Source organism: Sporisorium graminicola, chromosome SGRAM_9 (assembly GCF_005498985.1).
Source record: "Sporisorium graminicola strain CBS 10092 chromosome SGRAM_9, whole genome shotgun sequence".
Lineage (NCBI taxonomy): Eukaryota > Fungi > Basidiomycota > Ustilaginomycetes > Ustilaginales > Ustilaginaceae > Sporisorium > Sporisorium graminicola.
Genome location: NC_043739.1, coordinates 274,510 through 287,350, shown reverse-complemented (window position 1 = coordinate 287,350; position 12,841 = coordinate 274,510). Strand labels below are relative to the sequence as shown.

The 12,841-nt window shown below is 56.7% G+C and overlaps 5 protein-coding genes across 5 annotated transcripts; 3 read left to right on the top strand and 2 right to left on the bottom strand.

Annotated features, from left to right (window-relative positions):
* Positions 1-87: 87 nt before the first annotated feature.
* EX895_006477 (uncharacterized protein) lies at positions 88-1,239 on the bottom strand (the record flags this gene model as incomplete). Its single annotated transcript, XM_029887068.1, has 1 exon — positions 88-1,239. One exon carries the CDS (start codon positions 1,237-1,239, stop codon positions 88-90), a length of 1,152 nt encoding a protein of 383 aa, XP_029736560.1.
* Positions 1,240-1,864: 625 nt separating this feature from the next.
* On the top strand, positions 1,865-3,137 carry EX895_006476 (uncharacterized protein; the record flags this gene model as incomplete). The annotated part of the gene is made up of 4 exons (XM_029887067.1): positions 1,865-1,897; positions 1,983-2,788; positions 2,866-2,980; positions 3,093-3,137. The coding sequence occupies 4 exons, from the start codon at positions 1,865-1,867 to the stop codon at positions 3,135-3,137; spliced, it is 999 nt and encodes a 332-aa protein (XP_029736559.1).
* A 242-nt stretch (positions 3,138-3,379) lies between these two features.
* Positions 3,380-4,186, bottom strand: EX895_006475 (uncharacterized protein; the record flags this gene model as incomplete). Its single annotated transcript, XM_029887066.1, has 1 exon — positions 3,380-4,186. The coding sequence occupies one exon, from the start codon at positions 4,184-4,186 to the stop codon at positions 3,380-3,382; it is 807 nt and encodes a 268-aa protein (XP_029736558.1).
* A 757-nt stretch (positions 4,187-4,943) lies between these two features.
* Positions 4,944-7,106, top strand: EX895_006474 (uncharacterized protein; the record flags this gene model as incomplete). Its single annotated transcript, XM_029887065.1, has 1 exon — positions 4,944-7,106. One exon carries the CDS (start codon positions 4,944-4,946, stop codon positions 7,104-7,106), a length of 2,163 nt encoding a protein of 720 aa, XP_029736557.1.
* Positions 7,107-8,140: 1,034 nt separating this feature from the next.
* Positions 8,141-12,697, top strand: EX895_006473 (uncharacterized protein; the record flags this gene model as incomplete). The annotated part of the gene is made up of 1 exon (XM_029887064.1): positions 8,141-12,697. The coding sequence occupies one exon, from the start codon at positions 8,141-8,143 to the stop codon at positions 12,695-12,697; it is 4,557 nt and encodes a 1,518-aa protein (XP_029736556.1).
* Between the last annotated feature and the right edge of the window lie 144 nt (positions 12,698-12,841).

Genomic DNA, 12,841 nt, shown 5'->3' with positions numbered 1-12,841 from the left:
CAACACACACACAGACACACAACTGTCGACAATCTCAGCAACACATTGAATCTTATTGCATTCCCCCCAACCTGCGTATGTGCGGCCTCACCAGTGGTACGCCCAACCTCCGCGGCCCCTCTTGGCATCTCTTTCGAGATCCCACTCGGTCCTGATGCCCGCGCTTGCAAACGGCACGCGCTTGACCTGCTCCCTGGCCTGCTCGACCTTGCGGTCCACCTGGTACTTTTCCTTGAGCTGCTCGGTCTTGCCCTTTGCGCCGACGCGCGTGTAGACCCAGTTGATGAAGCGCCTCGACATCCAGCGCGGCAGGATCTTGTCGATGATGGCGGCAACGGGGAACAGGCCGTACACGAGTGTAGTCAGGGCGATCGAGACGGAGCGCAGTGCGAGTTCGGGGACGATGACGGGGATGGGGAGCAGAGCGGCTCCTCGCGGGGACGCCGAGGTGAGCGAGAAGGAGAACAGGCGGAAGGTGGGGCTGCCGATTCCGAGCGTGCTGCGTGAGGCCGTGGGCGAGGGGAACGTGACGTACAGGCGGAAGTAGCCGTCGCCGGTGGAGACAGGGATGCGGCACTTGAACGTGCCGAGGACGCGCGTGGTGGACGACGAGGCCGTGTCGACCGTGTCGATGCTAGACGACTGGGCACGGATCTGCTTGTCGATTTTCTCTTTGCGTTTGAGCGCAATGTGTCGGGTCTCCTTCAGCTCCTCGTCCTGAGTGGCAGTCTTGTTGAGAGGCTGCATCTCGTACTCGTCCTCGTCCTTCGAGTCGCGGCTGTATGAGCGGCGCAGCGGCTTCTCGCCGTAATCTTCATCCTCCAGCTGCTTCGCCGACAAGCCCTGCGCCTCGGCCTGCGTGTCCTTCCACGCCGCCCGCCCCACGGGCGTCACATCCCACCCTTTCTTGGTCGGCACCCCCAAGTAGCCCGCAGCATTCCAGCCGACCGCACCGGCAATCCATCCCTTCTGCACCAGCTGCACATTGGTCGCCTTGACCACGGAGCTCAGGTCGCTCGACGAGAGACTCTCGAGCTGCTTGCGCGCGTCGGCGGAGTACGCTTGAGCGTAGATCGAAAAGGTGACATGGGTCTCGGCGCCGCGGTAAAGAAGCACGCGCGGATTGTGCAGCGTGATCGAGTAGGCGATGTTGTTCTGCCAGACGGTCGAGGTGGATGGACTAAAGACCGAGAAGACGGAGCGGAAGAACATCTTGACGTACGAGACTGGGTCGACCATTTTGGGAGAGAGCTCGGAATGCTGTTCCGAATGGAAGAGAGATGGTGATGGTGGTGGTAGTGGTTGTGTGGTAAGCGAGAAGGTACACCATCCGGCTGTCTCTGTCTGCCCAACCAATCAGTCATCCGATTGTCAAGAGCGGTAAGCGAGCAAGTACCAACGTACACTCTCCGCGCCTCACCTTGTCTGAGCCAAAAATAGCGAGGAACGTGAAATCATCCTGCAGCAAGCTGAGCTGCAATATTTCGAGCCTTTTTCAGGGTGTGGAGGCATCCCGATTTCTAACATGATCGCTCGACGTCAATCGCGATTCCAATCCAGCTTTATCTCGCTCGTTGGTCCATCGGCTATCTCCGCACGCACCGCTGTCGGATCTTCGGAACGCCATGAACCGTTCCTTGTCCCTGATGTTCGGGCCACCCGACTTGCTTATCCATTCTCCAGTGCTGACGCTATTGGCCTGATTGTCTCCATTGTGACCCCCATACCCGCACCATCGCAGGCACCGTCTCCACCTCTTCACGAGACAATCATTCCAAGCCAAAATCGCATTACAGGCACCAGCAACCAGACAGGTTTTCATAAACTAAAAGCCAAATACCAACTGCCCCACACACGTAGCAAGATGAAGGACGTCCTCAGCAACGCTAACTTTCCCGTAAGTGCATGAGTAGAATCAGAAGTGCGCTAAAGCAGCGTACCTGACACGCTTCAATCATTGTTTGATATTCTCGTCATCGCAGCAAGATGCGCAGGGACGTACTTACCACGTCGCAACGAAAGCCGGGCAGGTCGCGAACCGCATCATCACGGTCGGCGACCAGGTGCGCGCGCACCGCATCGCCAAGGCCTTCGACGGCGGAGCGCCGCTTTTCAGCTTCAACTCGCAGCGCAACTTCCTCACGCTCACAGGCACGTTCAAAGGTGTGCCCATCTCGGTGGTTGCTATCGGCATGGGGTTCTCGGTGGTTGATTTCTTCGTGCGCGAATGCCGCGCCGTCGTGCAGGGCGAGCTGATCATCGTCCGCCTGGGCTCCTGCGGCAGTATGCAGCCCGAGTATGGGATCGGCACGGTGGTGGTGCCCAAAGCGTCGTTTGGAATCTCGCGCAACTACGACTACTTCCACCACGACACCACCGCCGACGAGCGCAGGACAGGCGCGCTGGAGCCGTACCTCATCACCAAACCGCTCGACGCCGACGCCGAGGTGCATGACGCCCTCCTCGCCGCGCTGGAAAAAGACAAGCCGGCGAAGAGCGCGGATCTGTTCGCGGGGGAGGAGGTTAGGGCCGTGGGCGATACGGTCAACGCATCGGCCGACAGCTTCTACGGCAGCCAAGGCCGCATCGACCCGGCGTTTGTCGATGCCAATGCCAACTTGATCGACGTGATCAAGGAGAGGAGGCCCGGCGTCGCCACGCTCGAGATGGAGACGTTTGTGCTGAACCACCTGGCGGCGGCGGCAAACGACGCCATTGATCTGGCGGAAAAGAGTGGGCACGAGCCTGTGCACAAGGGCAAGATCCGTACCGGCGCTGTGCAGATGATGTGAGTTTTGCCCTTCCTTCCGACACATAATGAGTAGAAACTGACGAGTTTTTGCATCTCCATTTCGATATCGACAGCTTCGCCAACCGCAACACCTCGGCGTTCATCACTCCCGAGGAATGCGAGACGCTCGAACACTGGGCTGGCAAATCCGTGCTCGATGCCCTGGCCAGTATCGACATCCCTGCGGAGGTAAGTAATTTTGTTTCCCTGTCTGCGAACCCATGCTCTCATTCCAGCAGCAACACCGACTCTGATTGCTGACACTTTCTCTCTCCTTCCCTATCTCGCTCGTTACTCGCAGAGACTGCACCCAGACGGCATCTGGAACACCGCCGCTTCTTCCTAGCACGCCCTTCCCGGCAAAGTGCTTTGCATATCAGGGCTCAATTTGAGAGAGACTTTTGCAATCTTACGTGGTTTTGCCATGTCACCGTTTCACAGCCTAGGCAGACTGCTTCAGCCAGCGTAAGATGAGATGTGGTGTTTGATTGTGCACGACACGACAAGACAGAGATGAGGTTGGTCGAAAAGATAGAACTACATGGTGGAGAGACGCGAATGAGGAACGATGACCGAAAGATCCTGGACTCAGGTTTGCATGTTGAGCAGCATGCCCTGACCGCGTGGGAGGTAAGTGACATTCTTGGCGCCGCTCAGGGTCGCCGCAATGTCCTTGGACGCCTCGATTCTTCGGATCGTCAACAGACCGTCGCCGGCCTTCTCCAACGCCCTCGAGATGGTCAGTGCCGCCTCGGCCTCGCCTTCTGCACGGATGACCGAAGCTTGTCGCTCCTGCTCGGCCTTTTCGACGATGAACTTGGCTCGCTCTGCATCCTGCTGCGCGATCTGCTTCTGCTCGACCGCCTTGGTGAACTCTTGGCCGAATGTCATGTGGGTAATGGAAACATCCTCGAGAACAATGTTGAACTCTTTGGCACGCTTCAGCAGGTCCTCGCGGATTCGTGCCGAGACGACCTCTCGCTGTGTGATGAGCTCGGCAGCGTCAAATTGTGCGACGGTAGCCTTGAGCACTTCATTACCAATGGAAGGAAGAACACGCTCGTCGTAGTCGGCGCCGAGCGACTGGTAAATCTTGGGCAGGTGCTGGATGTCGGGACGGCTGAGTACACGCAGCGTCAACGAGACCATCTGAAGATCCTTGGAGCCCGTGGTGGTCGAGATGTTGCGAGGCTTGATCCTGACATCGTACAGAATGGCCTTTTGGAGCCAAGGCACGAGGACGTGCGTGCCCTCGCCCGTAGCGATGTCCTTGACACCCTGGAAGCGGTCAAACATGACCGCACGGTATCCTCCTGGAACGTCGTAAAGCGAAGCCTGGAGCGCCATGACGCCGAGTCCCAGTGGGACGGCAAATCGAGCCGCCAAGTTGGACATGCTGTGAGAAAGATAGGTGAGGAAAGGAGTAGGATCGGAAGGATAAGGAGGTGTTGGTGCGGTGTCGACAAAAGGAAGAATCGCTCGTTTCGTTTAGAGACGTGTCGAAGGGCCGATCCGTCCTTGGCTTGTGCTGAGCTCGACTTTGCTCACGCCTCTGCGCACAACGTAAGCCTCGCCTTCCTAGCTCTGCCGCACGAGAATCTATTCAAAGAGAAGGGGGAAAAAAGTCGGAAAAATGCGAAGCTAAGATTGAAGCGCAAAGCCTCCACACCGCGAACGCTTCGAACCTACCTTTGCAAGGAAACTTGAACCCTGGCTCGCTTGAGAGGCTTGAGAGGCTGGAAGCTTCAGTTCTGTATCAAGTGTTTGTGGTTGCTTTTGCTCATCATCTGCTTTATCTCCTACCAGCTCGACACCCAACGGCGCTTGTTTCTGAGACGCTAGCATGCCGGTTCAGGGTACCGCTGGCCCAATATGGCGCTCACTGGGTCGTCCAAGCCTCTACCCAAGACCGCACCGCTCGACTTTACAGGCTTCACAGAGCAGCTGGCGACATGCTTCGACGTCAAGAGTCACACTGGGAATCAACAAGAGTATGCCTCGATCCAGACCATCTTCGAGTGCTCACGCGAGCGCAAAAGCTAAGTTGGATGCAAGCACCGGCTCGTCGCACGCACCAAAGCCAAGACGGCTTGCATCGCCGCAGCCAGGGAGGGGCGTCAGCAATCCGTTCATCGACGACGCCAGGCGCGACATGCAGATACGAAGGATGCCTTTCGACGAAGCCGATCTGCAGTGGCTCAGAGAAGCACGCTTACAAATGTACTCGTTGAATGGAAAGCAGACTGAGTTGCAAAAGGAGCAAAAGGACTTGGCCACCGACCTTAACCGCCACTTTAAGGCCGCCTCTAAAGTCGCCAAGAGCGGCAAGGACAAGGGCAAAGGCAAGGGCGCGGATGCAGAAGCCGAATCGGTTGAGGCCAGCACTTCGTCGACCGAGGCAGAGTCAAGCAAAAACGCAGAGACAGCGACGAAAGAGGATAGCGAAGAGGATATCAACAAGCTTCGCGAACGCACGCGAAAGCTCAAGGAGGAGCTCGACAAAGTGCACAAGCAGCAAGAAGAGATCCGTGTGCGAAGTCATAGTATCCGTCTATCATGGCCGAACCATTGTCATCCCGATGTCCCCGTCGGTCCAGAGGAGAACGCCGTGGTGCTGTCCGTGAAAGACCACCTCGACATCCTGCCGAAGGAATTCAACGTGATGAAGGAGCCTTGGAACGAGTCGGTTATGCAGGCAAAGCACTTCCCCGATGGACCGGGGCCAGATCTCAAACGCGAGCATCTATCGATTGCAGCCTCGGCCGGAAGTGCGGAGGTGGACATGGTTTCGGGCTTGCTCTCCACTGGAAGCTCGTGGCCGTACCTGCTGGGAAGCATTAGCCTGCTCGAACACGCTTTGTCGCAGTACGCCATGTCGATCGCAGTACGGAAAGGATTCCTGCCCGTATCACCGCCCGATGTGGTACGTGCCGACCTCGCGGATCGATGCGGCTTCCGTCCAAGAGATGAAAAGGCCAAGCAGACATATTTCATCGAAGGAACAAAGGCCAAGAGTGCGGAGCAAGAGCCGTCACAGAGTAGCGCTGATCTCTGCCTGGCAGCAACGGCAGAGATTCCGCTTGCTGGACTGCTTGCAGCTCGTACGCTGGACAATTCGAGGAAAGCAGGAAAGCGTGCTTCCTCGTTGGATGACGAGTCGTCTCTGATTCAGAAGTCAGAGCTGCCCATCAAACTGGTAGCATTGGGACATGCATTCCGTGCAGAGGCAGGCGCTCGTGGTGCTGATACGCGTGGCTTGTATCGCGTGCATCAGTTCAGCAAGATCGAAATGTTTGTCGCCACGGATGGCAACTTGGACGCGAGCGATGCGATGCTTGAGGAACTGCGCGGCATTCAAGAGGAGGTGATCGGTGGACTGGGCCTGCCGTATCGCGTACTGGATATGCCTACCGAGGAGCTCGGTGCCAGCGCCTACCGCAAGTACGACATCGAAGTATGGATGCCCGGGCGTGGGTCGTGGGGCGAGGTATCGTCGGCTTCAAACTGCACAGCGTACCAAGCACTGCGACTGGGCATCAAGCTGAAGAATGCCTCGGTGCTCTCAAAAGACGATGGCGACACGCGTCATCCCACCGTGCACACGCTCAATGCGACTGCCGCCGCCATCCCGCGCCTCATTGTCGCCATCCTGGAGAATCACGGAGTGGAAAAGGGCAAGCTGGTGCTGCCAGACACGCTCAAGCCCTTCTGGCTCGCCGGAGAGCACGATCCAAATGTGATGTGGCTCTATACAGGCAAGTTGGATGCTACCTCGCAGTCACGGCTAAAGCGGGCGCTGATGCGAGTTCGCTCGGTTGCCAAAAAGAACGGTACGGATGCGCCGACGATGATGGCGTCCTTCCTTATCCTGCACGAGCTGACCGCGATCGTGCCATTGGTGCTGATGTTCTATGCCTTTGGTGCACTTGGCGTCGGCACAGCAGTATTGCAATGGTTGCTCGGGGATCCCGACACCGAGCACGAAGCTCAGTCCCTTGGGTCACGCTTCAGAACTTGGGCGCGAATCAAGGAGGAGCGATTCGAGCGATACTGTCGCAGAAAGGGCTATCTTGGATTTGAGAAGCAGGACGCTGCGACGATTGATGCAGCCAAGGATCTGGGTAGCTCAAATTATCTGGCTGGCTCGTTTGCCAACATGGTCGCTGCCTACATTCTCGTCAAAGCGCTTCTTCCGATTCGTATCGGCGCCTCAGTTGCACTCGCAGGACCTTTCTCACGTTCAGTCCTCGAACCACTAAAAAATCTGCTACGACGTGGCCCTCGAGCCACGAGCTCAGCAGCATCTAGCCCATAAAACGACATGTCCACTGCTACCTGGACCTTTCGCCAGAGAGGTACGCCTTCAGGAATTTTGGCGAACCTCTGATTGTCACAAAGATTAACGTAACAGCATACATAGAAATCACGTGAAGACGCGTGTTGCTTCCGCACACCGCTCTGCGACAGCAACTCTATATAGCTGACTGTGATGAGATAAAAGCTTGTGCTGAGTTGATCGTCCGTAGCGATCCAGTATCCAGTGAAGGAACATCACAAGCAGCCTGCGAATCTGGCGAGGCTCGAGACACAAATTGAGTAACACTCTTCGTCAGAGAAGCTTGATAAGGCATTGGCTTGTGTCCGAATGCTGTGTGCAGAGCTCAAGATCAATATCCGCTACCACGGCTAGACAAGCAGTCGAAAATAAATAAAGTGAGAACGAAGGGGTCGCGTCTCTCTGTTTGTTCCAAGCTAAGGTTGCAGCTCTGTGCATCTGTTGCTCTCAACGCGGAAGAAAAACCTGACTTCGAACAGCGAGCAGCGAGCAGCGAGTGCCGACCAAAAAAAAAAAGTGTTGCTCTCTCGCTCTGCTGTGTTTCTTTCGACAGCAAGCACGCGCCGCATCTCTGAACACACGAAACCGACGAAATTGCGGATCCATCCTCGTCTCGATTCGCTGATCCTCTTTCGTCTCGGCGTCCATCTGAATCAACTCGTCAAGACTCTTCCTCTTTTCCATCCTTCGTGCTCACACTCAATCCTTCCCTCAGCAAGACTGCTGTCGCATCACAAACAGCAGCAGCACACGATCATCGACGGTGGTCGTGCTCCACCATTCCTCCCCCCATCTGGCTGCCTGGTGCCGCCTCGCTTCTTCGAAACACTCCGACCGTCTCTCGAAGCTTTGCTGCCTCTGTATCCATCCTCTCTGTTCGACTATTCCCACATCAGCCTCGGCTGCGTACATCCTCTGTATACCCATTTGCTCGCTCCCCTATATCCCCGACCGCACTTCAGACCGCACTCGAACCTTCCCTGTTCCGACTCTTCTCCAAAACTGTAGCCAACATGTCAGAGTCAGACTACATGTCCGATGGCTCCGAGGGCTTTGCGCTCCCGGCGAAGAAGTCGGCGGCCCCCAAGGCCAAAGCCGCTCCCAAGCCGAAGGCGGCCACCGGCGCAAAGGCAGGTACCTCCAAGGCCAACGGTGCTGCTGCCAAGCCTAAAAAGCAGCCCCTCTCCAAGCGCAGCAGCAACGGCGCTGACAGCGACCTCGACGTCAGCATGATGGACAGCGAGGCTGATGTCTCATTCCAGCCTCCTGCCCCCGCCAAATCGGCCACGAGCAAGAGCGCCTCCGAAACCTACCAGAAGCTTTCTCAGCTTGAGCATATCCTCAAGCGTCCCGATACCTACATCGGCAGTGTCGAGAAGCACACAGAGAAGCTTTGGGTCTACGATAAGACCAAAAAGCAGATGGCCTACCGCGAGACCACCTATGTGCCCGGTTTCTACAAGATCTTTGACGAGATCCTGGTCAACGCCGCCGACAACAAGGCGCGCGACCCCAACATGACGCACCTCAAGGTCGAGATCAACCGCGAAGAAGGCTCCATCATGATCTGGAACAACGGTCACGGTATTCCTATCGAGATGCACGAAAAGGAGCGCGTCTACATCCCCGAGCTCATCTTTGGCCACCTCCTCACCTCGTCCAACTACGACGACAACGAGGCCAAGGTCACCGGTGGTCGAAATGGCTACGGTGCTAAGCTCGCCAACATCTACTCGACCGAATTCGTCGTCGAAACCGCCGATTCCAAGAACCAGTGCAAGTACAAGCAGACTTTCAGCAAAAACATGCACGACAAGGGCAAGCCCAAGATCACCAAGCACACCAAGTCGGACGAATACACGAGCATCACCTTCAAGCCCGACCTTGCCCTCTTTGGCATGGACTCCATCGACGACCACATGGAAGCGCTCATGCTCAAGCGCGTTTACGATATGGCCGGTACCGTCAAGGGCATCAAGGTCACCCTCAACGGCGAGTTGCTCAAGATCAAGAACTTCAAGCAGTACGTGGAAATGTATGTCACCGCCATCAACGAGCTCGGCGGCAAGGCTGACGACGGCGAGGAAGGCGCTGCCGACGTGCCCACTGGCGCTGCTCCCAAGCCTGCCATTATCTACGAATCCACCGTCGATAAGGGCCGCAACTGGGAGGTGGCCTTTGCCGTCTCGGACGGCGAGTTCCGTCAGGTGTCGTTCGTCAACAACATCGCCACCATCAAGGGTGGTAAGCACGTCGACCATGTCGCTGACCAGGTCATCACGCGTCTCATCGACCATGTCAAGAAGGACAAAAAGACGGGAAAAGTCATGCCCAACCAGGTCCGACAGCAGCTCTGGGTGTTTGTCAACTGTCAGATCGTCAACCCCACCTTCGACGGCCAGACCAAGGAGACGCTCACGCTCAAGCAGAGTGCCTTTGGAAGCAAGTGGACGCTGACCGACGAGTTTGCGAAAAAGATCATCAAGTCTGGCGTCGTTGACAACATTGTCAGCTTTGCGCGCTTCAAGCAGGACCAGGCGCTCAAGAAGACCGACGGTCACAAGCGCACCAGGATCACTAACATCCCCAAGCTCGAGGATGCCAACAATGCCGGTGGCAGGAAAGCCAAGGACTGCACGCTCATCCTCACCGAAGGTGACTCGGCCAAGTCGCTTGCCGTTGCCGGTATCGTCGAGGTCGGAAGAGACAACTACGGTGTGTTCCCGCTCCGTGGTAAGCTCTTGAACGTCCGCGAAGCCTCTCACGATCAGATCATGAAGAACGCCGAAATCAAGGCCATCAAGGAGATCTTGGGTCTCCAGCATGGCAAGCAGTATCTCGACGTCAACAGCTTGCGATACGGCAGCATTATGATCATGACCGATCAGGACCACGACGGTTCGCACATCAAGGGTCTCATCATCAACTTCCTTGACCACTTTTACCCCTCGCTGCTCAAGATCCCGGGCTTCCTCGTCGAGTTTATCACTCCCATCGTCAAATGCAGAAAGGGTAAGCAGGAGCTGTCCTTCTTCACCATCCCCGAGTACGAAACCTGGAGGGACTCGCACAACGGCGGCAAAGGTTGGCACATCAAATACTACAAGGGTCTCGGTACCTCGGAATCGTCGGATGCTAAAAAGTACTTCCGCGCCCTTGAGAAGCACAAGCTCCCCTTCGATGTCACCCAAGAGGGCGATCGCGAGCTCATCGATCTCGCCTTCAACAAGAAGAAAGCCGACGACCGTAAGGAGTGGCTCCGCCAATTCCGTCCTGGTACTTATCTGGACCACAACACGGACCGCATCCCGTACGCCGACTTCATCAACAAGGAGCTCATCCTCTTCTCGATGGCAGACAACCTTCGATCCATCCCGTCCGTAGTCGATGGTCTCAAGCCCGGTCAGCGAAAGGTCATCTACGTCATGTTTAACCGCAAGAGCAATGCTGAGTTGAAGGTCAACACCCTCGTGGGTTACGTCTTGGGCCAAGCGGCCTACCACCACGGTGACGCTGCGCTCTCGATGACCATCGTCGGTCTCGCACAAAATTTCGTGGGTAGTAACAACGTCAACTTGCTCGAGCCTAGGGGCCAATTCGGTACTCGTCTGCTGGGTGGTAAGGATGCCGCCTCGGGACGATACATCTTCACGGCCTTGCCCAAGATTACGCGAGCGCTCTTCCCTCAGACGGATGATGCGCTGCTCGACTATCTCGATGATGACGGTCAGAAAGTGGAGCCTCACTGGTACATTCCCGTGGTGCCGCAGGTGCTGATGAACGGTGCTGAAGGTATCGGTACTGGCTGGTCTACTTCCGTACCCAACTACAACCCACACGAGATTGTCGCCAACCTGCGACGACGCATGGCGGGCGAGGACGTTATTCCTATGAAGCCGTGGTTCCGTGGCTTCACTGGTGACGTTGAAGAGTTCAGCCCGGGTCGGTTCAAGATCAGCGGCCGCGTCACGCAAATCGACGAAAAGACGTGGGAGATCACCGAGCTGCCCATCCGCACCTGGACCTCCAACTACAAGGAGTCGCTCGAGGAGCGCATCGTGTCGTCGGAAAAGGCACAGGCCACTATCAAGGACTACAAAGAGTACCACACCGAGTCGACCGTCAACTTTATCGTCGAGTTGACCACCAAGGGTCAGGCAGAGATTGCCGAGAAGGGTCCCGACGCCTTCTTCAAGCTCTCGTGCCAGATTTCCACCACCAACATGGTGCTATTTGACCAGGACGGGAAAATCAAAAAGTACTCTTCGGCCGAGGAGATCATGGAGGATTTCTACCTCTTGCGTCTCTCGTACTACCAGAAGAGGAAGGAGTATCTGGTGGACCAGCTCAAGATGATGTACGACAAGCTGTCGAACCAGGCTCGCTTCGTACAGATGATCATCAGTCGTCAGCTCGTCGTCTCGAACCGCAAGCGCGCAGACATTGTGGCTGATTTGCGCGAGAAAGACTTCCGGCCGTTTCCCAAGCAAGGCAAAGCCTCCATCGCCGCCGAGCCCGAGGACGAAGAAGCGATCGACGAGGAAGACATCTCTGCCGACTCGGACTTTGACTACCTGCTCAACATGGCCATCTACAACCTGACCAAGGAGAAGGTGGAGAAGCTGTTGAGGGAGCGGGACCTCAAGGAGGAAGAGCTCAAGGTGCTTATTGGCCGCACGCCGCAGAATCTGTGGGATGAGGATCTGTCCAGGTTCCTCGAGCTCTGGGAAGAAATGCTGGCCGAAGACGACCGCCGCCTCAAGGACGTTGTCACCAAGGTCAAGAAGGGCAAGCAAACCAAGAAGACCTCGGCCAAGAGCGGTGCGGCCGCCCGGCGCGTGCTGAAGAAGCCGATCAACTCGGACGGCGAAGAGGAAGACGATGGCATGAATGACTTGAACGGCGACGATTCCGAGGACGACTTCAAGCCGTCGACCGCTGCTGCCAAGAAGAAGGCGGCTGCGCCCGCACATGGCAGCCCGGCAAAGAAGCGCGCCGCAGCCGACGCTCTTGACGATGACGACATTGCAGCGTTGATGAGCACCACAGCGAATGGTGCTGCTGCGAAAAAGCCGCGGGCTAACGGCGCAGCCTCGAGGTCGGCCACTGCTTCGCGAGCAGCCACTCCGCAGATCGTCGAGCTCAATGATGATGATGATGAAGATGATGACGATAAGAACAAGCTCGCTCCGCTTTTCAAGAAGACGAGTGCTGGAGCAAGCAGCAAGCCTGCTGCGGCCAAGAAAGCTGCTGCTCCCAAGAAAGCTGCCGCTGCAGCGAGCAAGTCGGAGGAGGCGCCCAAAGCTTTCAGCCTGTCCGATTCGGAGAACGAGACGCTCCCGGCGCCCAAGGCCAAGAAGGCCGTGGCAGCCAAGTCTGCCGCCGCAAAGAAGGCCAACACTGGTCTTGGCCGCAAGAAAGTTGCCGCCCTTGCCTCTGATACGGAAGACTCGTTCGCGATCGACAGCCCTGGCCCTTCTGCGCCTGCGCGCGCCTCGGGACGCTCGGCACGAAGCGCATCTGGCAAGATGAGCTACAAGCTCGACGACTCGGACGGCGAAAGCGATTGATGTGGGCAGCGTTCATTTTCCGCACTCACATTTCTATACGAGCAGCAGCAGCTGTAGCTCGAGGTGATATTGTATTTTTGTGTTTCTTAGGTTGTGTACGTTTAATTGTTAAGCAGTGGTTTCGTATCTCGTGTTCGAAAGCGA